General features: G+C 34.0%; 6 protein-coding genes, 1 long non-coding RNA gene and 1 other non-coding gene across 11 annotated transcripts; 2 read left to right on the top strand and 6 right to left on the bottom strand.

The window, feature by feature from the left end:
• Window positions 1-2,332: 2,332 nt before the first annotated feature.
• Window positions 2,333-3,396, top strand: SAG21 (senescence-associated gene 21). Of its 3 annotated transcripts, none has more exons than NM_001340372.1 (2): window positions 2,333-2,704; window positions 2,805-3,365. In NM_001340372.1, exons 1-2 carry the CDS (start codon window positions 2,346-2,348, stop codon window positions 3,022-3,024), a joined length of 579 nt encoding a protein of 192 aa, NP_001328319.1. In that variant the 5' UTR covers window positions 2,333-2,345; the 3' UTR covers window positions 3,025-3,365. The 3 variants fall into 3 exon arrangements, with proteins under 3 accessions (NP_001328319.1, NP_567231.1, NP_001078346.1); NM_116471.4 differs by having other exon boundaries at window positions 2,354-2,704; window positions 2,805-3,396; NM_001084877.1 differs by having other exon boundaries at window positions 2,445-2,708; window positions 2,805-3,095.
• MIR2936 lies at window positions 2,455-2,634 on the top strand. Its single transcript, NR_141778.1, has one exon. It is a non-coding gene; the product is annotated as a microRNA ath-MIR2936 precursor (primary transcript).
• Window positions 3,397-6,154: 2,758 nt separating the features above from the next.
• Window positions 6,155-7,203, bottom strand: AT4G02370 (pectinesterase (Protein of unknown function, DUF538)). Its single transcript, NM_116470.2, has one exon. It carries the CDS (start codon window positions 6,978-6,980, stop codon window positions 6,477-6,479), a length of 504 nt encoding a protein of 167 aa, NP_567230.1. The 5' UTR covers window positions 6,981-7,203; the 3' UTR covers window positions 6,155-6,476.
• Window positions 7,204-7,635: 432 nt separating this feature from the next.
• On the bottom strand, window positions 7,636-8,352 carry AT4G02360 (transmembrane protein, putative (Protein of unknown function, DUF538)). Its single transcript, NM_116469.3, has one exon. It carries the CDS (start codon window positions 8,257-8,259, stop codon window positions 7,795-7,797), a length of 465 nt encoding a protein of 154 aa, NP_192145.1. The 5' UTR covers window positions 8,260-8,352; the 3' UTR covers window positions 7,636-7,794.
• A 21-nt stretch (window positions 8,353-8,373) lies between these two features.
• On the bottom strand, window positions 8,374-11,324 carry SEC15B (exocyst complex component sec15B). Of its 2 annotated transcripts, NM_001340371.1 has the most exons (3): window positions 10,298-11,324; window positions 8,840-10,246; window positions 8,374-8,623 (listed from the first exon to the last, which is right to left on the bottom strand). In NM_001340371.1, exons 1-2 carry the CDS (start codon window positions 11,279-11,281, stop codon window positions 8,867-8,869), a joined length of 2,364 nt encoding a protein of 787 aa, NP_001319844.1. In that variant the 5' UTR covers window positions 11,282-11,324; the 3' UTR covers window positions 8,374-8,623; window positions 8,840-8,866. The 2 variants fall into 2 exon arrangements, with proteins under 2 accessions (NP_001319844.1, NP_567229.2); NM_116468.4 differs by lacking the exon at window positions 8,374-8,623 and having other exon boundaries at window positions 8,664-10,246.
• A 498-nt stretch (window positions 11,325-11,822) lies between these two features.
• AT4G02340 (alpha/beta-Hydrolases superfamily protein) lies at window positions 11,823-13,842 on the bottom strand. The gene is made up of 3 exons (NM_116467.5): window positions 13,252-13,842; window positions 12,406-12,644; window positions 11,823-12,305 (listed from the first exon to the last, which is right to left on the bottom strand). The coding sequence occupies exons 1-3, from the start codon at window positions 13,714-13,716 to the stop codon at window positions 12,035-12,037; spliced, it is 975 nt and encodes a 324-aa protein (NP_567228.1). The 5' UTR covers window positions 13,717-13,842; the 3' UTR covers window positions 11,823-12,034.
• A 540-nt stretch (window positions 13,843-14,382) lies between these two features.
• ATPMEPCRB (Plant invertase/pectin methylesterase inhibitor superfamily) lies at window positions 14,383-17,088 on the bottom strand. Its single transcript, NM_116466.4, has 2 exons — window positions 15,933-17,088; window positions 14,383-15,204 (listed from the first exon to the last, which is right to left on the bottom strand). Exons 1-2 carry the CDS (start codon window positions 16,957-16,959, stop codon window positions 14,510-14,512), a joined length of 1,722 nt encoding a protein of 573 aa, NP_567227.1. The 5' UTR covers window positions 16,960-17,088; the 3' UTR covers window positions 14,383-14,509.
• A 1,021-nt stretch (window positions 17,089-18,109) lies between these two features.
• On the bottom strand, window positions 18,110-18,503 carry AT4G04115. Its single transcript, NR_141777.1, has one exon. It is a non-coding gene; the product is annotated as an other RNA (long non-coding RNA).
• Between the last annotated feature and the right edge of the window lie 4,205 nt (window positions 18,504-22,708).

Raw genomic sequence — 22,708 nt, 5'->3', positions numbered from 1 at the left:
CTTGAAGAAAAAGGGACACAAATTATTCGTAACATGTTAATCAAACCAAGGTCTTAAGTGGCTACCAACCGCATACGAGTGTTGAGCCGAGCAGTGCTGTGTCGAGCCGGGCTGGATTTGGCATTTGGAATATATGAAATGGGCCAACAACCCAAAAGATAAAATTTCGTTACTTGGACAGTAAAAACTAAACATGCATGTTTATTAGCCCGTAATCTGCATAATCACAACTTACGAAGAAGACATAAGAATCAACAGGCCCATCATAAAGTGGGACTAACGATTTGGTTTCCACTATTATTTGGCCCATATATTGTTAATATTGTACACTTCAAATATTATTTAGTTAGAAAAAAAAAAAAAAAAACTCTTGTAAAACTGGATGGTTCTAGTTTAGTTTTAAAAAATGGTTAGATGATAACGATATTAATATACGATAAAGTTTATATAAAATATCTTTTCATAACCAAATTTACATGACAACTAACATTCGGGTAAGCCATGTAAAAGACGAGATAGAGATTTTGACCAAAGAAGAAAAGTAGAGAGAACATGCAAAAGCCAAAAAGAAAACATAGCCAAATGGTTGAGTGGTGTAGATGGACCGAACCAACAGACATGTTCTCAGTTCATATACCAACCGCCTAACATTACAGCCTGTCCCCATCCCCTATCTTTATTTTTCTTTTTGGCTCATTTAGCTTCAACTTTTTTTAATAGGTGTGATTAGAACATACTAAAAAAAACATATGTTTTAACTTATATTATATGAATAAAGTGTTGTTTTTAATAGTTTATATTTCTATTACAAGTACAATATATAGGATATTTTGGTTAACAATTTTAAATTTAAAAGATATTGTGAGTACAAATCATTAAGCTTAACACAAATGTTCATTGCTTCTTAATTCTTACAATCGGAAAATTTGGACAAAAAATCTAGACTAATCTCCAAAACATTGTGAAAAATTGGGGGTTTTTTTTATCATTTAAATTGTCTATAGTGGTCAATCATTATTAAAAAAAATTGTTTTTTGTTGAAATTTTAAATTATAAAAAAAAAACACGTTTATACATAAAATGCAAAAACTTTTCTTAAACCAAATTACAGAGAAAGGCTATCACCATCCTTGTCTTGATGCCAACCACACTTGTAATCCCAAAATACATACTTAAACTATACTATACTAACATGAATTGGTTATACGATTATCTATCTAGTTAGCTACATAATTCATATAATTAGTTTTTTAAAATATACTTATGTAATGATAGTAACTAAAAAATATACTATCTCGAGAAATCCAACCAAAATGCTATGATAGTATATAAAATAAAATGAAAGAAAGAGGAACCAAGTTGTGAAACCATTTACCAAGAAGAAGAAGAAAAAAACAAGATGGTCGAGTCTCGTGATAGTATGAAGCTGGGGCCGAAACCACGAATCAAAGAACCATTTGACGATGCAAGTGGTCATCGATAACCAATCAATAGAAACTCCACCGCCTCAAAATATCATAGTGCTATTTAATTTTTCATACTATCATTTATTGTAGGCTATAACATATTTTTGTATTGTAGATGGACGGCTAGTACACGCAAGTTAGTCAATAAACTTTTAACAAATGGCATCTTGACATGCTTAAACACATTTTATAATTCGAACCTCACTTTGCCTACTTTACACACGTCTACTTATAGTAGATGAGCATCAATCATTGAACCGTTCGTATAATACAATTTTTTTTTTGTAATACGTTATAATTAGAAAGTAATGGAAAATAAGTTGAAACACAAATTTTCAACGGTTTTACTAAGATTTAATTTTACAATTTTCAAAATATAACCGAATTATTTAAATCGTATTAAATTTATAATTAATTTTCTAAAAAAAAACACAGATTAAAAAAATATATTAAAACTAATCATAAATATATTAATTTTTGTAATTTATATTTTTTTATAACTTTAAACTAATAATATTCAATTATTTATCTTAAAGTTTACAAATTATCAATAATAACTAATAAATAATGCATAAAAACTTTTTAAAAATTAACTTTTTGAAACAAATTTTTTTCTAAAAAATTAAATAATAAAGAACAGAAAAAATATTATTCAACTAAAAATATTGGATAATAACTCTGAAAGTTTGCATTTTTCAAATAAATCATTGATTTTTTTTGTTTGACATAAAACATTAATTTCCCCTTGTAAATCACACATTTAAAATCTAACTATATTTAAACAAAAAAAAAAAGTCCAATTTTGACTTTAATTATATAAAAAAAGCAAAGCTAATTATGGGTCAAAAGACTCAAAGGCCAGAATTGACGCAGCCGTTTATGAGAAGTGAGAAGACAATTTCGGAGTCACTTCCTTTATTTCCTCTCTTCCTTCACTCTCTCCTATATAAACCTTCCTCTCCTCTTCCTCTCTTCTCATCTCTTCAAACCATTTTCGAAAGCCTTGAGAGAGAGAACACAGACGATACCAACTTTCTTCAATCTCGTTGCCGCAGTATAATTATCTCATTCCTCGGATATATCTCTCCTTCTGCGGCGGCGACAAGAAGCTACAAGAATAAAAAGTCTGTTTTCTCTCTTTTCAAGAAACCACTTACTTCGAAAATGGCTCGTTCTATCTCTAACGTTAAGATCGTATCTGCTTTCGTCTCTCGTGAACTCTCCAATGCTATCTTCCGGTAAGTCTCTATTGTTCTGTTTTCTACTTTATGCTCTGTTTTTTTCTTGTAGTTATGCTCTGTTTTTTTCTAAACGGTGTCGTTTTTTGTGTGATAACAGACGTGGTTATGCGGCCACGGCGGCGCAAGGGAGCGTTTCGAGCGGTGGAAGAAGTGGAGCTGTTGCTTCGGCTGTGATGAAGAAGAAGGGAGTGGAAGAATCAACCCAGAAGATTTCTTGGGTTCCAGATCCCAAAACCGGTTATTACAGACCCGAAACCGGTTCCAACGAGATTGACGCGGCTGAGCTACGAGCAGCTCTCTTGAACAACAAGCAGTGATTGATTATTATTACATGTAATTTTGTCAAGGTCTTTAAGAGGAGATTAGTGGGTAATGATCTGGTGCAGTGAACCCTATTTTCATATGTTAAGTGCGGTTCTGTAATGAATAAAATAGAGAAGCGTTTGGTTTCCTCTAATTGTAACAAAAGGATCGTTGGATGTATGATAGAGTTTTTCTTATAAAACCATTTCAGAACTTCTTAACTGATTACAGAATTCTGATTATAGAATTCTGTATGATAAATTTATTGCTTAACGTTTGTACAAACGTCCTATATGACAAAACCATTATTGGTTATTTTGATTCAGAATCATAATGTAACTATAGGTGATGAGTAGGTATGATAATTTTCTTTGTATCGTTCCAATTTGATTGGCATACGAAAATGTTCAAATATCGTATGTGTGTTTTTTATAATTATAATCTAATTAACGTATGAGATAACGTATTAAAAGGAATGTAATGATGAACAATTGGACTTTTAAAAAATATTGGCATATAGCATAAGCATAGATAAGCATTAGGAATTCATGGTAGTGGATCAACATATAAAGCTTCTTAATTATATGGTTTTGTTCCTTGCATGGATATAACCGACAGAATCATGTCTCTTGACTCTTGGTTACTACTAATTGTTAGTAGTAATAGATTATAATTAGTGGCAGTGCATTTAGCAACAGGTACTTGACATAGAAATCATTTAATAATGTAGTTAATTAACTTAAATCAGTTTTTAAAGACATGTTTTGTACCTCTGGAGTTTCGACCGTTCCTGTTACTATATTTTATACTACAAGTGTATGTTAGGTTAATAGGTTTAGTAGACATCTTAAGTTGAACTCTTCGTGTCCATCTCTAATCACACATTGATCAATGATTACAAAATATTTTAGTTATTTAGTTACTTTCTTTAGTGAGGGTAAACTATTAAATCTTTGTCTTAGTGAAGTATTTATTTCACACGTCTAAATGAGACCCAAAGATCAAACCACACTTTTGATTCTCTCTTCTTCTCTTTTTCTGTCCTGAATCCTGATCCTCTTATTCATTCCTTTTTTGTTTTCATTCTTACACAAGGTATATGGAGAAAAGGAACAAAAACTATTTCTTATGTTTTTGGAAAATTAATTCAATCATCATTGATAAAATAATTTCAAAACTAGTATTTAACAATATCTAATCTATATGAATATATTTGGATAAATCCATTTTCAAATTAAAACCTAAGAAAAAAGAGATATTTGAAGGCGAAGTAAAAGAATTCAAAAGGGCAAAGAAACATAAGACGTGTCCTGTCTTCTTTTGAAGAGTCAATTATGCTCAAAGGCTTTGAGACTTGAGGGAGACTTATTGACAGAGGGCAACTTGGTGCATCGAATCTATTAGCATTGAATTTTCTTTTACTTGACTATAAAATGCATAAATAATTGAGTCATCTCTTTTGTTACATGTTCCTTTATTCTTTTGAGTTGTTTGCCAATTCGTATCTAATCATTTCATATAATCATTATTTGCATATTAACAAGTCATTTGGATGTAGACATACTAATTCTAGTAGTTCAAAAACAATGGAATAGAAACTATAAAAAGTTGGTATATTCCTTATACTTAAAGATAAGTTTTCGCACATGTTTAGATAACGACTAGACATAAGATGATCCTACATCCCTGCGATTTGTAAACATACTGAAAAATTTGGCAAAACTAAGTCAGCCTTTAGTTTAATACCTAACCCTAATAACGTATGTTTGTTATAGCTTCATAATACCATGCATTGAAATTAGAAAGACAAACGAAAAAAGAAGTTTGAAAATATTTTACGAGTAACGTTAACTTATGTTCTAGAACCTTTTAAAGGCTTAATAAATGCTAGATATTTCACGAGAAGAAAATAGTTGTTTTGTATTATACCATGTACTAATTTAAAGAAAGAAAAAAAAATCGTTACCAAATAATGAATGTACGTAGTGTTATTTTCATACTGCAAAAACTATTGCTACCTGTAAATTCCTATGCGTATCAGAAATATACATTGGAGTTGGATGAACAAGCTTCGTAGACTTTCTATATTCTTTTCTTCCAAAAGTGAAAAGTCATCGATAGTTGACTATTTTTGTTAATTTGATATTTCTATTTAGTTAATGATCTTTTGCTAGACACGACTTCTATTCGATGCCTGCATAATTCGTTTGACAAGGACATGTATAAGGTGATGCCTCCCACAGAACTGTCTCATTACGTCATTACCATTACTAGGTCGCATATGGTAGAAAGAACGAAATTGTTCTCTTTACTGCCATCAGTATCAACTCTCAAGAGCTCGACGTCACCGGTTTAAAAGGACTTAACCGGAAATAAATGTTTGTGCACATTCGTTGATTTCCTATTTGTCCTTTCAGATCCATTGACGAATGGTTCACGACCAAAACTGTAATAATAACGTAGATGTATGAACTATGAATCCTTACGAGTTACGGGGATTAAGTTTAAGCATTAAAGGCCCGAAACTATAACCGGTTATTCGATCCATAACCCGGTTCAGTTGAATTAAGCTTTTAATTTAAAACCTTTCTTCTCAAAAGCCCACCAGAAGAAGAAGAACAAGAATATTACCTAAAATCTCCATAACCCTCTTTTTATGTTCTAGTCAGCAATCAAATATTACCTTACACAAAAGAATGTGATTTATAACCTGTAATTCAATCTACATTCAAACGGTAGACATCTATCTCAAACGAGGGGAATCAGTATAGCTCAGAGTTATTGTGACATTTCCCATTTCATGTTACTATCTCAATTCTCAAGCCTATGAAGGTTAGTAAATCACATAGACCAATATCGATCATCGACACAATGGTATGATGTATTATAGGAATCAGTGTAGATCTTCAAAGAACCATGATCTAATTCCTCCCAAAACAGATGAAACATTTCACAGTTACCCCAAAAGCACCAGACTCTACCAATAAAATCTTCACTACATATCTCTAACATCTGCAAGCTAATTCTCTTCTCACCGAAGAGTAACATCCGAAATCGAATGATCGATAGATTCTATTCTACTAACTGCAGCTCAATCCTATCCAAGATCAAATATCTCAATCTCCAAAACTAGATGGCTTCTAACCTACTAACTGCAGCTCCATCCTAATTCCCAGCACATCCAAACCAAATCAATACAAATAAGGAGTAAAGGACCTTATGAACAAAAATGAAAACATTCAATCTAAGATTACAAATGTTCACTTCACAATGTTCACATCTCCCTTCAGTATCTTTTCTTTTCACCATTACAGAACTTGAATCCAATAAATAGAACTAAAGTAAACAATTACAAATTCCAGACACTACGCTCATATTATTGGACAATACATAAAAGATGCGATCTTTTCGAAAGGTAAGATTTTTTGGGGACAAATTACAAAAAAAGATTGTACCTTTTTCAATTTCAAGACGAAGAAAGAAAAGGGATTCTCTCAATCATGTCCAATTTCGAATCCTTGCACTCAAAGCCACAACCACACTGAGGCGATTCCAAAAACTCTTGGATCGCGAAATTCGCCGATGTGATCCCAACGGAAAACTCCATCTCGTCACCGTTTCTAATAACCTCGACGATGTTAAGCCACAAGAACAAAACTTTGACTTTAACACCAGTCAATTTCTTGAGCTTGTTCTCGGAGATGTAACCACTGATTGTTGATTTGTAATTCAATTGGTAAGAACCAACAAGATTGAAGCTACATGAATCGTTGAAATACGCATGGAATTTGCCTGTTGTTGTGTCTAAATCATAAGCTACGACTCCTTTTGGAAGGATTCCGACGGGGAAGTTGTAGCTTTGGAGGAGTGAATAAGCCGTCGGAGTATCGGATTCGGCGGCGGTGACGACGGCGGCGGTGAGTGAAGAGAGGAAGAGACACGAAGCGATTAAAATCGGGAGACGAGACATTTGGGTTTGAGGAAACACACAAATCGTAGAAGTAAGAATCCAAAGATTGGATTTTTGGTTTTTTGATTTCTCCGCCTGTGGATTTTCGTTTTGCCGTCGTAGACTTTTTGTAATAATGGTGGTCGTTGAAAATATCTTTTGTTAGATATAAACTACGCCGTTTTAGGTAGACAACTGGACACGTGGTTAGTTTCTACAGGCAGTCAGGTTGTAGTGATAAGACAAATTTTTGGGAAAAGTTCTCTTAGATAATCATGAATTAAATTTTATCAAGACATTTGTTAACAAAAAGACAAAAAAAAATTGTATATAATTTAGACTATGAATAATGATATAGACCATACTCAAAATTGCACCGCAACAGTATTGTAACAGTATTAAAATCTTTATATATATATATATATATATATTTTCGTTATTATTTGAACTGTACAGTACTTCTCTTCCTACACGGCAAAATACAGTCACCATTCGAACTCTTATTTTTATAAAAAATTGTATAAACATTAATCTTTTGCTCCATGAAAAAAGAAGATAAATTAACTTGACCAGTTTTCTTGTTTTTATGGTCGCTTAAATTTATTTATTTTGGTGTAAAAACTTCAAAAAAATTCTAATGTTAAATAGAAAGTCAAAAATGGTTAAATAGTCTCGGTCTCGGAAAGCTCAAATTGACATGAAAGAGAAGGGCTTTTTCGGTAGGAACTAATCATACACATACATTAATCAATTTATTAATTAACTAATCAATACTCATAAGCCAATCATAAGAGAAGGGCATTTTTTATTCAGTACAACACAAGGCCCAACAGATTCAAGAAGAAAATAAAAGCCCATTATTACAATCAAACCCACAACCACACTGAGGACTCTCTTCAAAATTAGCAGCCGGAAAACTCGCCGACGCGATTCCGACGGAGAAGTCGAGATCGGCGCCGTCAAGAGACACTTCAGCAATATTAACCCAGAAGAAAAGAACCTTAACACTAACTCCTTTCAGATTCTTGACATGACCGGGTGATATAACGCCGGAGATAGTTGATTTGTACTTGAGCTGGTAGGATTGGATGGTGAATTCACACGTGTCATTGAAGTAGACTTTGAAGTTGCCTGTTTTTGGGTTAAGCTCATAGTCAACCACTCCTTTTGGGAGGATTCCTGGTGGTAAGTTATAGAGTTTGACGGCGTCGTAAGCGGTTGGCTTTTGGCCGGAGACGGCGAAAGAGACAGTGAAGAATAGAAAGAAGACGATAGAACAAGTATTCGCGTCTAGCGACATGGTTCTTTACTTCTTTAAGTTTTGCTCTTATGATTCGTGTCTAATTTAGCATAAGCTTTGAAGTGTCTCATTAAGTACAGAAGACGAAAACAGTTGTTAGGTGTTTGTGTGTTCTGGACTGTCTGATGAAGAGACCATGCAAATTAGATGTACGGTGACGATTTGATTGACAGAGAGAGCACACGTGTTAATAGGGAAAAACGACGATCACGTGGTAACCAAACCAACCTTGATTGAAATAAAGAAACTCAGCCAAGTTTGCATTCCACTGGACTGATTTTACTATTTCATGATCGTAACTAAAACCGTACTAAGGATCCGATTGATGACTTAATGCGGTAAAAAGCTACGGCATAGTGAAAGGCTGCAGTGACATGAACTTTGCAATTCAAAATCAAACTATTGAACTCATTAACGAAAATGCTATTAATGGAAGAAGAAAAAAAAAAAAAAACAATATTGGGGTGAAATCAGTTTTAGTGTTTTTTTTTTTGCCTTTCTTTTTGAGAGACCAACGAATCATCAACAATGAAATACAAAGCAATCATATAATTAACACAAAGGACGGGATCGTACTTACGTTTTGGGTTTGTGCTGGGATCCATCATCAGCTCACATCTTTCAATCTCTTTATCAACGCATCTAAAGATTTGTTCTTCGGGTTTTGCCTCGACCCTCTTGTTCCAAAAGTCCCGAAAATACTATCTGATGGATCTCTGAATTTCTCTGAAACCGTGGCTACTTTCCGGTAATCCAAAGCATTGTAGCTTCTTTCTCTGATCACCGGGTTTACAAAATTCTCAGGATGACTACTCAGAAGTAAATTGATCATCTGTCTTATCTCGACAAACGCTTTTTTCATCTCTCTTGCTTCTTTATCCGTGAGCAATGGAGTTAGGTTCTCTGTAAACGAGTCCAACAACTGAATATCCACATCAAGTCCTTTGATTGCAGCCATGCTCAATCTTTTTACTAGATCCCCGCATAACGTTCCAACGATTTTCTCAGAAATGTGAGCAAGGACATCACGCAAAACCCTTTTCAAGACTTTAGCGGGTAAGATCTGTTGTGCGGTGGAAACCAAAGTTTCCAAGTAGATCAACACTTCGTTCATGTACTCATTCCCACCTTGTGGTATATCGTCGCTTGTCCAATTGACATTCTCGAGTAATGTCATGAAACCATCTATCTTCTTCTTAAGCATTCCTGAGAGTGTATCTTCTGCAGTGTTTTGAGATTTCGTCAATGGGAAATGCCTCCTACCTCTCTCCGCCATTCTCAAAGGAACTCCTGAAAGATGTGCAGCGTGACGGAAGAAGAAATCGCAAGCTCGTTCAAATACGGCCATGTTTGCTGCAACTTGCATTGCCTGAGAAACTCCATGAACCGACGTGCTAATCAGCTTCAACAGAGCCTCATCGAGAACCTCGCCTAGAAGCCTATCCAGATACTTCTTCACTACATCATAGAAATCAAGCTGACCTCCGTGAGACATGAAACTAACCGAATCCTCGATAAAAGACCTCACAATCCGGCAACAATCTGGGACGGTGGTCGAAAATGGAGCAATGAAAGGGAATGCCGGTACTATTTCTGATGTTTGTAACTGGAAAGAGAGCACATTCATGGAATACTCATATTCTTTCTTCATCAACATCTGCTCAAACTTATCTGCTGATAAAGCTTCTGTGATCTGTTTACGGCAATCAGATAGTAACAACTCATGATACTTGTCCCTGTGCTTGCTTAATACTTCGAGAAGGGAATCAACAGCATAGCCATACCTGCGTAGACTCACCCCCAACAAGCTCACATAATCCTTAATCAGTAAGAGATGATTAGCCGTCTGCATTCTAGAGAACTGATCCTCCAACACAGCACACATCTTAGTAACAGCAGTATCCCACAAAGTCTCCACTTCCAGCTTCGAAATCAACCCTCCTCCAGTCCTTAAAACTCTATCCTCTACTATGAAAAACCCAGCAATCTGTGCGAAAAACGTCTGATGTGACTCGAGAAACGGAGTCATAGTAGATACCTGGAAGTCAGAGGTAAGCTGAAGATCCCTATTGTTATAATAGTACTGCTTAAAAGTATCCCCAAGAGATAGTGTCTGATGAATGTGATAAGCTCTATAAAGTGGTGTCAAATCAAAACCTAGCAATCCACCTCCGGAACTACCACCATCGCTGCCTTCATGGCCAGAACCAAATTCATCATCCTCTTCTTCGTTTAGCGCATAAACGCAATCGCGTAGACTAAGTCTACTCTGCTCCTCCGCTTGTCTCTGCTTGATCCTGAGCTCCTCCTCTCGCTGACGAGCCGCGGAAGCTTCACCAATAGCCAACTGACCTAAATTCCGACTCACCACACGGATCTCAACCAACCAATCTCCAAACTCCTTATTCACTTTCCTCTCCACATAAGATCGAATCGCCGGAATCCTATTCTCAAGCATCCGTTTCAGCGTTGACGAAGGAGTTTTCTCCATGAAATCACTCTCAATCGAGTCCACACATTTCAACGCCATGTAGAAATTACCGCTCTGAAGATGCTGATTAGCTCGAGAGACAAGTTCCATAACACGAACACAATGAGTCACCGCTCCAATCGCCAGATCGACGTTCTTAGACACAGTCTGAGCCTCAACAAGCGAATCGAGAGACGAAAGAAGCGGCGCCGCAACAGATTGGAGTTTAGAGTTTGAATCGGAAAGCGCAGATTTAAGCGATTCAACATCTGAGAGAAGCGATTTAAGATCGTCTACGGCGTGGATAAAGTCTTGATAGTGAGCTTTACATACCTCTTCGATCTCTGATTCCTTAGATCGTGCGAAAAACTTGAGATGGTGAAGAAGAGTCTCTGGTTTCCCTGTACCGAAAGTTTTCCGAACAAATGGTCCTAAATCTTCACCGTTACAAATGGCAGACGATATCAAGAGCTCGTCGAGCTTCTCCGCCGAATCTATACCGGCTCCGGCGGTTGTGGAGCCAACTTTCCGCCGTCCTTTCGACGATTGCATTGTTTTATCTCCGATTAGGTATAAAGCGTTACAGCGAAGAAGAAGGAGGAATTTTGGATTTGGGACAACGAAACTGATTTGGTGGTTTTTTCTTCAAAGGGAGCTCGAATTTTGGGGTTTGACTAAAATGACATTGCTGTAGAAGCGGTGCGACGGAAGAAGACGAGGGTGTGTTTGTCTTTTCAAGCTGCGTAGTGGTTTTTTCTTCTGACTGGCGTCTTCAATTAATTGTGAATATTTGTCAAACTGAGTTTTACGCGTCACAGGCGCGTGGTCGAACGCGCTTTAGATTTTGTTGAAAATATCCACTGCCAAAAAATTAATACACCAATTCTGTTGACAAAAAAAAAACATTGGTATTATATATTTTATTGAATTTATTCAGTTGGTAGGTATAAATGTCCTTAGTAGATTTATAATTTTTGATAAAATTGTACATATATTTCAGTTTTTTGATATTAATTTCACCTAAAAAAAATCATCTATGCTTAATTGAAGTTTTCTAGAAACCATAGGAATTCAACATTTTGAAAATTAATTTGGACATAAGAAAAGTTTAAGGATATATTGAACTGGAGATGGCCAACATTTGAGAAATTATTTGTTCTATTATTATATTTTGCTAAATTATTAAACAAGCACAATACACAGATAGCATCCTTGAAAACATTACATAGTAGGGCTCTAAGACAGTAAGTAACCCTGATCAAGCTTAATCAACCTTGAATTTGACATTGTGCAGACGGAGAACTACTACAAGGATGCGGTTTCGCGGGTTCTGAATTTCTTGAAGAAGCCATAGATATGGTCAGTGACCTCGTCAGGCTTCTCTTGATGGAGGAAGTGACCTACACCTTCCATTACCACCACTTCTTGTAGAAAAGGTACGTGCTTCTTCAAACCACCTTCATGTATGTATTCCTTTGTTCCGGGGATATTGTATGTTATGTCTAGATCACCCACTATGAATTTCACAGGGACTTTGATTTGTAGACCGGTCCATGGAGCTGTTAGTTCCCAGCTTCTGCAGGTTAGGATAAGACCAGATTGATTCAAGTCCAAGATTAACCATGAAAAGATGATTGTATGATGTAGAATAGGTGGCTAGAATTCATAAGACTTACAGGTTCAGGGCGCGATAGTAGTTTAGCCCACCGGTGAAGCCTTTTTGGCTAAACTTGTCTCCGTAGAACCTGACATCTTGTTCGGTGAGCCAAGCGGGCAAAGAAGGTGGATCAGGTAAACCTCTGAAACCAACTGACTTTGGAATGCAAGGTGGACGTGGGTTACGCGAAGTGAAAAATCTGGTTATTAACTTTTTTGTATCAACTTGAGCAAAGTCCTCTTCGATCTCTCCAGGCTCCTGAGAAAAAAGAAACTCAAAATCTTTAGTAGGACCAACTTAAGCAATTGAAGACCACAAGACTGATCCAACTACATTTACTTAAAGCAAGTAACTCAAATAAAGTAAATGACTTTGACTTTGACTGCACTATATTAAAGTAAGCACTAATTGCCTTTTTCTAATCATCAATAGCAACTTGCATTATCAGAGTCAGAGCCTGAGCTAAGTTCAGCTATGTATAGGTAGGTGGCTGGTCTCTGTTTCTATAGACACAAACAGAAACTAATAGTGGCTAAGAAATTTCTCATTGTGTATACATTTACACATAAAAAGCTCAACTTTCTTGAAGCAGTATCAAGGCATGGCAAAAAGCAATCGCCTAAATATACATCTATCTCAAATCGGTTCAATAACTTGATCTCATAACTAAACACCAAAGAAGCATTGGCTATAAAGCAATTTGCCACAACTCTTGTTCATAATCAACCAATCTATCATTAACGTGATCAAATCATGAACAGTAATCATCAATAAACCCTAAGTATGTCTTTGATTTCAACCACTGAGAACTTCACCAAACCCTAATTTTCATTTCAATTAAGTGTTCATGAGTTTAAAGTATTACCTGAAACCTGCAAATGTAGTAATCATCGCCGAACAAAGCCCTAAACGCATCAACAGGTTTCACAGAAGGATTCCTCGGATTAAACACAACGCTAGTGTTGACCAACGCGTTGACTCGATCAGGCCTGATCATACAAAGCCACCACGCAACAATTGCTCCCCAATCGTGACCGACGAGGAAAACCCGATCAACACCGAGCGAATCCAGTAATCCGACGAGGTCTCCGACGATATGAAGGATGGTGTAAGATTCACGAGACGGCGGCGCATCGGAATCGCCGTATCCTCGAAGATCTGGAGCGATTGCGCGGTAACCTAAGGCAGCGAAAGAGACAAGCTGGTGACGCCATGAGTACCAGAGATCGGGAAAGCCATGGACGAATAGGATCACTGGACCTGAACCAATCGAAGCCACATGCATGTTAATACCATTGGTAGATATCGTCGTGTGCTCTATCTTCTCCATTGCTTCTTTCTTCTCCTTCTCACTTCTTTACTCTCAGGTGTGAATGAACAAAGAAATGTCATTAATTTAATATTTTTGGAGTCAAAATATTTGAGATATTTTTATTTTATTTTTTATGACTAATATAAAATAGAGCTATTGACAAATATAGCACCAAAAAGGTTTTCTTCCAAAATCAACACAATATTTTTAAAATTTCACAAACTAACACTATAAACTTTAATTAAATTTAATGAAAATATAAAATAGAAAATAAAATTAAGAGCAAACACTAATTTAATATTAAATTGAGTCAATTTTTTAGAAAAATAGTAAAAATATATACCCTAAATTGAAAATTAGAAACCAAATATAATACCATAAACTAATATTCAAATGAATCAAAATTTCTTTTAAATGGTTGAAATATATACCCTAAATTAGAAATAGAATATCCAAATTTTATATTTTAAATTTATTTCAAATTTATTTTGGTTGAATAGATTTTATATAAAAATTGTGGTATTATTGAAAAAATAAATTAGTAATACTTTAGAACAAAAACTTTATAGTAAGTCAAATAGTGTTATTTTTGGAAGTTTATGGATTGTGTGCTATTATTGTCATAAAGTTGTTTTAGTGCTATTTGTAAGAATTTCTCTATAAAATAATGACCATAAATATTAATTAGTGTAAATAAAATTTATTAGATCTTTATTTTATTAAAGAATGTTCCAAATTACAACAATGGACCAAAATTAAGACCAAAATTTACCCATAATAATAGCTAAAACAAATAATCAGATACAAGAAATTACGAAAGTAAACCACTAATATAAGGTACACCACTCTGAACCATCCAACCATCTCCTAACAAGAAATTCTCGACTGTGAAATTATTCGCATCCGTAGAATTAATCACATGATAACCGGGCCAAACCACTCGATCTGTAGTACTTGAACCGGAACCGGTATTGTTATACTCAGCATAGTACAACGTACTCAATGCGAAATCTCCGTTCCATTCTCTCCAACCAACCGGTTCAACAACCTCGTCTATGTACGATTGCATAAAAACCGTACGTGAATACTCCTTCCATGGTCGTCCCAAATACGTTTTAACCGTATAGTTACTCGAAACCAAATCATCTGCCGGTTTAATCGTACAATTGTGAATCGAAATTCCCGTGTTTTGATTCGGATCAGTACGACCTTGAGCTGTAATAGCGTTGAACTGGTTCTGCATCGGTTGTCTTGGATAGAGATTACAGTCTTGGAACACAACAGCTGCATTGCCGAATATGAAATCGACTGTTCCATAAATGTCACATTCTCTATAGAACTGTCTTAGTGAATGTGTGTATAAAGTGTCTTGATAAGCTTCGAAACTGCAACTATAGAAGATTGAAAGATCTGCACTGCTCCTCATAGCTACGGCCTGGTGCTTCTCTGGTCCAGCGGTATTTCGGAAAGTCATGTTCACGGCAACGAAGTTCGGCGATGTAACAGCTGAGAAAAAATAAAGTCACAATATTTCTATAAGAAAAATGGTAGTAGTAATTCAATAATGCGTCTTGTCATCTATTCACTACATGTAATATAAAGTTTGTCCTATAGTGAAAAACGTGCAATTATGATCCGAACTACTACGCACGTAAAAAAGTCTATAAAGTCTGAATAATTTGTGTGGTTAGTTTTAAGATTTCATCAACTCATCATAGCCATGTGTGTCGTCGGCAACGTAACAAAAGTGCCGGTGACTATTTTTTACTTAGATTATTTGAATTGATTGACTAATATTTTATTATTATGGAGAACATATTTCAATAAAGGTTTATTATTATCTAACTATATCAAATTATACTCTTGAATTATTTTAAAAATACTATTCTATCTGTTTTCTAAAGATTATTTTTTTAGAAAAAACACATGTATTAAAAAAACGTATTAAATATTGATTATAAATATATTATATTTTATATTTTACAGTTTTTTATAACTCTAAATCAATGATAATTAACTATTTTTTTGAAAATTATAATTCATTAATACTAACCAATAAATATTGTATGAAAATTTTTAAAAAACAATATTTTAGAAACAATTTTTTTTAAGAAAATCAATCATTTTAAATTGCTCAATAAATAGTTAAAAACCAAAGTTGTGCATGTGCAAAAAATAGCATTATTTTTTTTATGGGTAAAAAAAAATAGAGCAATTATCTCTTATAGACGTACCAAAAGTGGCGGAGTTGAAAGTGGTCCAACCGTCGACGACATTCCGGTTACCGGTAACCACCGTACGGTTTATTCCGTCACCAATCATCATTAGATATCTTTTGTTTTTGGCAATCACTACGTTTTCCTCATAAACACCTGACGTCACGTAGATAACGAAATAACCGGCGGTACCGTCAGTTTTATTCGGCGCCGAATTAACAGCTTCCGTTATGGTCGTGAAATTCCCCGTTCCGTTTTGGTTCACCGTTACGATGTCGCTTACAAGCACCGTGTTTACGTCATTATCGTCGTCAGCGAGTTTCCTCCTGCTTAAAGACTCGTAAACGGCGCGTGTGTGTTCCGTCATCTTTAACGGTAAAGCTCCGTTACGGAAATGACGGAATGGTTTTGTGTGACTGTGAGTGTTCTTTGGATGGGCCCAAGAGTAACTGGCTACTTGTTTCTTCTTCTTTGGAACCCAACCTTTGGTGAATAATGCGAGCGAGACACTAAAGAGCTTCGTGTCGTTGATTAGAGGCAATGCGACACCGTTTCGTATAGTCCATGAAGAGGAAGCGGCGGTGTTGATTCCATCAAGACATGTTTGCTCGTTAGTCAAAGCCGCGGAGAGAAGTGTTTGGATTTCGTCGGCTTTGGAAAACGACAACGTTTTGGATGATGTAGTGATATTGACCGTCTCGAACGATGTTATGAGATAGTCTGTTGTGAGGCTTGCTAGGTAACGGCAGTCTTGGAGAGCTCCAACGGCGGATTGAGATAATAGTGCATTGTTGCGTTTGAGGTATCTGTCAATGGTGCGTGTGAATTTCCGCGATTGCGTTAGCGATTTGCGGAGGGAGAAGCGGCCGTATTCGCGAACGTCGCCTTGAGATGTTTGTGGGAACACTGATTTGCAGAATTTTGGATCGGGTGTTGTTTTGCATATGGTTGATGAAGAGTTTGAAGGAAGAAGAGTTTGAGAAGCAATGAAGAGTGTTTGAAGAGATAAGAAGAGTGTTACGAGGAAGAGTTTGAGAGATAGCATGTTTTTTTGTTTTTTGTAAATTTTGATGTTACTAAATGTTTTTTTGGTATGATTTTGGAAAAGTTTAGGTTTAGTGGGTTTTATAGAGACCAAATATATAGAGTGGGAGAGGTTTGGGATGTGGGTCCGTATTAAATTTTGTTATTTTGAGACTGTATACATTCTATCTTCTATGGTATTATATAATAATGCATTCATGTTATCTCTTATCTTATCATATAAACATGAATATTTGAGATCACAAAATTATAATTAGCATATACAATTTTTGTAAAGTACATTACAAATTCCGTATTTTCAAGATTGGTTAAATTTCAAAAACTAGACCAAACCGTCTTTTGGAATGAGTAAGCAATAGAAGTCAAATGTGAAATCCTCTCTATATCTTGATCCGATCCATAATTGTTTTTGCAGCAAATCGGTGTTAGAAGTTTGAGACCTAACAATTCTAAGTTTGGTTTAAAATGATGTAGTTGTTGATAAAAAAAAATGATGTAGTCTCATTCTTAGATCCCAAAATTTTCTACAATTTTAGACGAATTTGTTTATTATTCGGACTAATTCTAATAATTTGCCATTTAGCTTGATTTCACGTCGTTTATTGACCTGTAGTTTGGTTCGTAGGGCTAAAGTTAGAAATATATTGAGATTTTGTTTGTAAAAAAACAATCCAACGTATTTGTTTACCAAGCCGGAGAATTATCTCTCTATTCATGAGGTTAAACACAAAAACATCAAAATAATATATAGACAAAGAAATTTCTTTCAAAATTGAATCAATAAGAATTACATATATATATATATATATATTGTATTGTTCCGCAATAGTTTGTATTTTATTTTTTGTTTGTTTACTTTTTGGGATTATATATATATATAACAAAACAATAATAATGCGACTTTTAGTGGTTCCAAGTCAATATATTGGAGTCTTCTGAGATAAAAACGCGTTGTTTGTTATTGAGATATTATTATCATCGAACATTGCATTTTCAAAGCTGCCCAGCTGTTTTTGGTAAAGATCCATCTTCCTTCATGTCTTGCCTCTATTAATTATACATATTAAGATCCACCTTCCTTCATTTCTTAGGTTTATAAATTATATAATATATACTATGTACTAAATTTTGAATCTAAGAAAACTTGTCAACGACGGTGGCAATGTGTTAGGCAATTTATATATATTTGGGACACTGTGAATAGTATAATATAGAGTCTTTTCTATAGTCAATTGTCCTTAAATTCTCCGTCGTTTCGCCTAAAGTAACTATCTTAGGTATGGGGCAAGTTATTGGCTATTTGACTTATGAGCCTAATTATAAATTAATTGTCTTTCATTTTTTGGCATTTTGTGATAATTTGTTTTTGTTCAAACCGAACTTGCATTGCTAAAAGACAGAGAGTGTTACATTCTTGGAGGGGAGGAGGAAGTAAAAGCCACAAGGACTGACTTAACTAAGGAGTCGGCTAAAGTATTGGACGACTTTGGGACATAAGCAATAGAGATAGAAGCGAAAGAATTACAAAACGAAGCAATATCATGGATGATTTTCTTTGAGATTTGAAAGATATTTCTTAGCATTGATAAGTGAGATCAAGACTTGAGAGTCCAACAATACCGTGAAAGAGGCTATATCCGATTGATCGGCTGCCATTTTAAGGGCATTGCGAAGAGCAAGTGCTTCCGTTACTAGGATTGAGCCTAATTTGTTCAATTATTACACCTTTATAATATGTGAATCTACAATGCATTATCATAAATCATTTTTGTGTTTGAATTTTTACTACACATACTTATCATTAACACACCTGCATTTCCAGTAGAAAAATATGAGAAGAAATAAAATCAGCTTTTTGTAAAGTTGGAGATGTAACATTTTTCTTTGTTTAATAGACTGAGATCTCATAAATTTATAGTACGCATTTTTCTCTTTTTTTTTTTGTCAACATATTTTAAAAATGTATTTGATGAGGATATAGAAAAAATTGTTTCAATGGAACAATTTTTTGGTCAACACGCCCAAATAATTGAGCCTCAAGAAGAGTCAAGACTCATGAATCATCCATCATGGTCCACCTTAAGATGTTGCATTTAAAATCGTAAAGAATTTTGCAGTTGGTTTTACACTTTTTTGTTTGTGTTACTAACTAGTTATCAAAGACTAGCTATTATTTTGTTTGTATTTTGATTCAATATAATACTCCCTTTGTTTTTGTTACAGTATTGTATTTTATAGTAAAAAAAAAGTTTGTTTCAAAAATCGTAAAATGGTAAAGAGTTTTGCATTTCATTTAACATTTTTTTGTTTGTATTACTAAACAAACTAGTTATCAAATACTAGCTATTATTTTGTTAGTATTTGATTTAATATAATACTTTTCTGCTCCTTGTTACAGTATTGTTTTTTTAGGAATTTTGTTGTTTCAAAAAGATAAGTACAGTACTTTTATCAATATTTATTAGTTATTCTTAAAGAATTGTAAACTTCACAAAAATTTATTGAATACTATTGGTTAGAATTATAAAAAATTATATATCACAAAAGTAATATATATATTATTTTTTTTTAACAAAAAAGTAATATATTTATATTTAATTTTTAATATGGTTTTGTAATATATGTAAATAAATTTTTTTTTAATAAAATATGGTGTTGGTTGGAGAATACAGTAAACTTAATATAGGTAAACGGTAACGATGGATTCTGACCCAAAGACTATGGAATGCTATGGAAAATGCGTAAACGGTAAAAACGCAGACTGTCCGAGAACGATGGATTCTGACCCAAAGACTTGACTGTGACGTTAACTTAATATAATAAAACATTTGTTTAGTTGCACTTGCATGTTCATGGTATTTGTGTTTCCGAAAATTTTATTATAGTATGTTTTGTTTTCTTTTTGCTGATTTTAGATTGGTATAACTTATTTAAATTAAAACATTATCCTAAAATGAAAAAGGGTCAATTATTTATAGATACTCTCAACTAACGCATTAAACTTCATTGAGAGAAAAAGTAGACTGAAAAAAAGAACTCCACGTGGTAGGATTGAATTCGATTCTTATATGCAGGTTCTAGCAGTCAAATCGATAATAAACTCATTTACTAAATGGAGTTTAACCCGTAATTCTAAAAACAAGTACTATATAAGTAACGTTAATGAAAAAGAATTGCGCCATACTTTGAGTTTAGCGTGAAAACATTTCGCCCAAAAAAGAAAGTGACAGGTACAAAAATGTAATGAAAATGGAGAAAGACGGCATGCATAATGCATTCTCTTACGGTCTTACCTTTTTCACTTGTCACAACTTGTATGCCGACATAATTATAGACAGACCAAACGTTGCGCATTATGGGTAGCATTGAAATTCCATATGAAGAAACGTATTTTTTTTTTTTTTTTGCTAACATTCGAAAAAAATATTCACGTTCACGTAACAAGAAATTCAAACAATGATTGAAAAAAAAATTATCTTGATTAAAAGAAGTACATCAATATCGTTATAAAATTGATTTTTTTTTGTTGATCATAATTAAGCCTATTTTTCACCATAACATAGCAACAGAAGCATCAAACGGTTGGCATGCCGCATGCATGTAGAAAGATTATTGGTCAAAGTTCCGGACTTTCTACGATTTTTTTTTAATATAAAATTGATGCTAAATCATGTTTTTATTATCGTTCGAAATCCTTAATAACATGTTCCATGAGATTATGTAATTGCGGGTGCATGCATGTGTTTTCAATTGATAATGAAACTCGGTGTGCACTCTCACTGACAATCTTGGATACTACTTAAATTAATAACGATAAAACTTGTAATATATAAATACATTAATAATACTAGTTTCAAATTTGTTTAAATGATCATGTACTATTCATTAAGGTAAATTAGCTAGATAACTAATTTTTGGAAGAAAATATAAAAAATAAACTTGGCTGCAGATTCTTAGGTAAATGACTTATTTAAGAAATTGGAACATCCTAAACTATATTTCTCTTATTGAACTGAATTTTTTATATCGCTTGTTGTTGTTACCGAGAGGGGAAGGAATAGATCCACAGACGAAGATGCGACGACAACAAAGATCTTGTTGTGGTGGAGATTCAGCAAAAGATCTGAATTGTAATAGATGTTGTGAAAAATAGTTACAAAAAACCTTCTTATATGCTTACTTAAATTAAGGACACATATGAAAAGATGTAATATTAGATGTTGGAGAAAGAGTTGTGTTGACTTTAAAAAAACACTATAGGGATATAGTTTTAGGAATCACTAAAAAAAACGTTTGCAAACACAAAAATATCACTGCTTGTTTTTAAAAATCTTGACAACAACATCCTCTTGAAATTATGAAGAAGATATCACTACTTTGGAGATTGATATGCTACTCTTCTTCCAAGAAGTACAAAGACTTAATTACCACCCTTCTTGTTCGATTGACCGTAGTCTATTACAACGATCAGGTTGTGCTTTATTGTTCGATTTCTCATCTTCCCACAGAGCGTCAAACCTTTCACAATAACATTGACGGAGGAAGTAATCCGACGACCTATGAAAAAACAAGACATAGCTAGTGAGGTCACAGTTCATTCTATGATTTATAAATATTATTAAAAATAATCTCTTTATCTCTTTCTCAGGCAAAAAAACAAATCTTGAAGGATTATTGTCCAAACGCCATTTTTGCATGAGCATTTTTCATAAAAGCCACTTTTCGATAATGTTCAAATTTGCTATTTTTTCTCACTTGTAAAAACTAGCTAGATATGTCAAAAAAACAATTATACAATATAATTCATAACAAAAACTATACCCTAAAAAACTGGAACTTAACCAAACATCATGTGTAAAGTTGTATATAAGAAAATTGCATTTTTAAAAGTTTTTTTGGCCAAATGGCAAAACTTATAAACACCCCTCAAATAAGTCTCTTATTAGTAATTGATTATTTCTTGTAATCCAATGACTTTTGATGGGTTGGTTCTCCGCTTATTTCTAGTGGCATCATAAGTCATCAATCTTATCCTAGATAAAAGACAAAGAGTCGATCGCTCATAACGCATGCATCACATAATGAACGAGAAAGCATTTGATAAACCCCATTGTTTCCAATTCAACCATCATAGTGCATCAGTGGAGATCCGACCTACATGTAAAGCTTCATTTTCATATCAAGTTGATTGACAAATTAAAGTTTTCTGCAAAAATAAATGTTTGTTTCATCCATTTATTTGTATCGATTTTGTACGATTGGTGCAATTGACCATCTTAAGAGTATCGCAAGCTGTTCTGAAGACTATAAAACTCACTTCGATGCGCATATCGCAAGCTGTTCTGACGACTATAAAACTCACGTCCGTCGGAGTTGGACTCTCCATGACGACCCACTAAAATATTCTTGATCTCGGATGATAATGAAAAGATCTTGTTGGAGATTGTGATTGGGCTTTTACTTTGACAAGTTTAGCATTTTTAGTAAAATCTCTATAATTTAATACTCGATAAATTTATTCCACTTTCTAATCTCTATAAATTGATAAATTCTTTCGGTCCCGAGTTGGTGCGATAATATTTTTTTTGAAAACCATGTGTAAACATATAGTCTATCAATATCATAAATTAATAATTGTATAAATTTATCTATATATATATATAACTTAATATATTAATATATGATATATAAATTACTATCATATATATTTATATATTATATGTTAAAAGATTAAGTGAAATATGATTGTA

The sequence above is a fragment of the Arabidopsis thaliana genome, chromosome 4, assembly GCF_000001735.4.
Source record: "Arabidopsis thaliana chromosome 4, partial sequence".
NCBI lineage: Eukaryota > Viridiplantae > Streptophyta > Magnoliopsida > Brassicales > Brassicaceae > Arabidopsis > Arabidopsis thaliana.
Note: the sequence above shows the minus strand (reverse complement) of the source record. Positions and strands in the feature narration are given on the sequence as shown.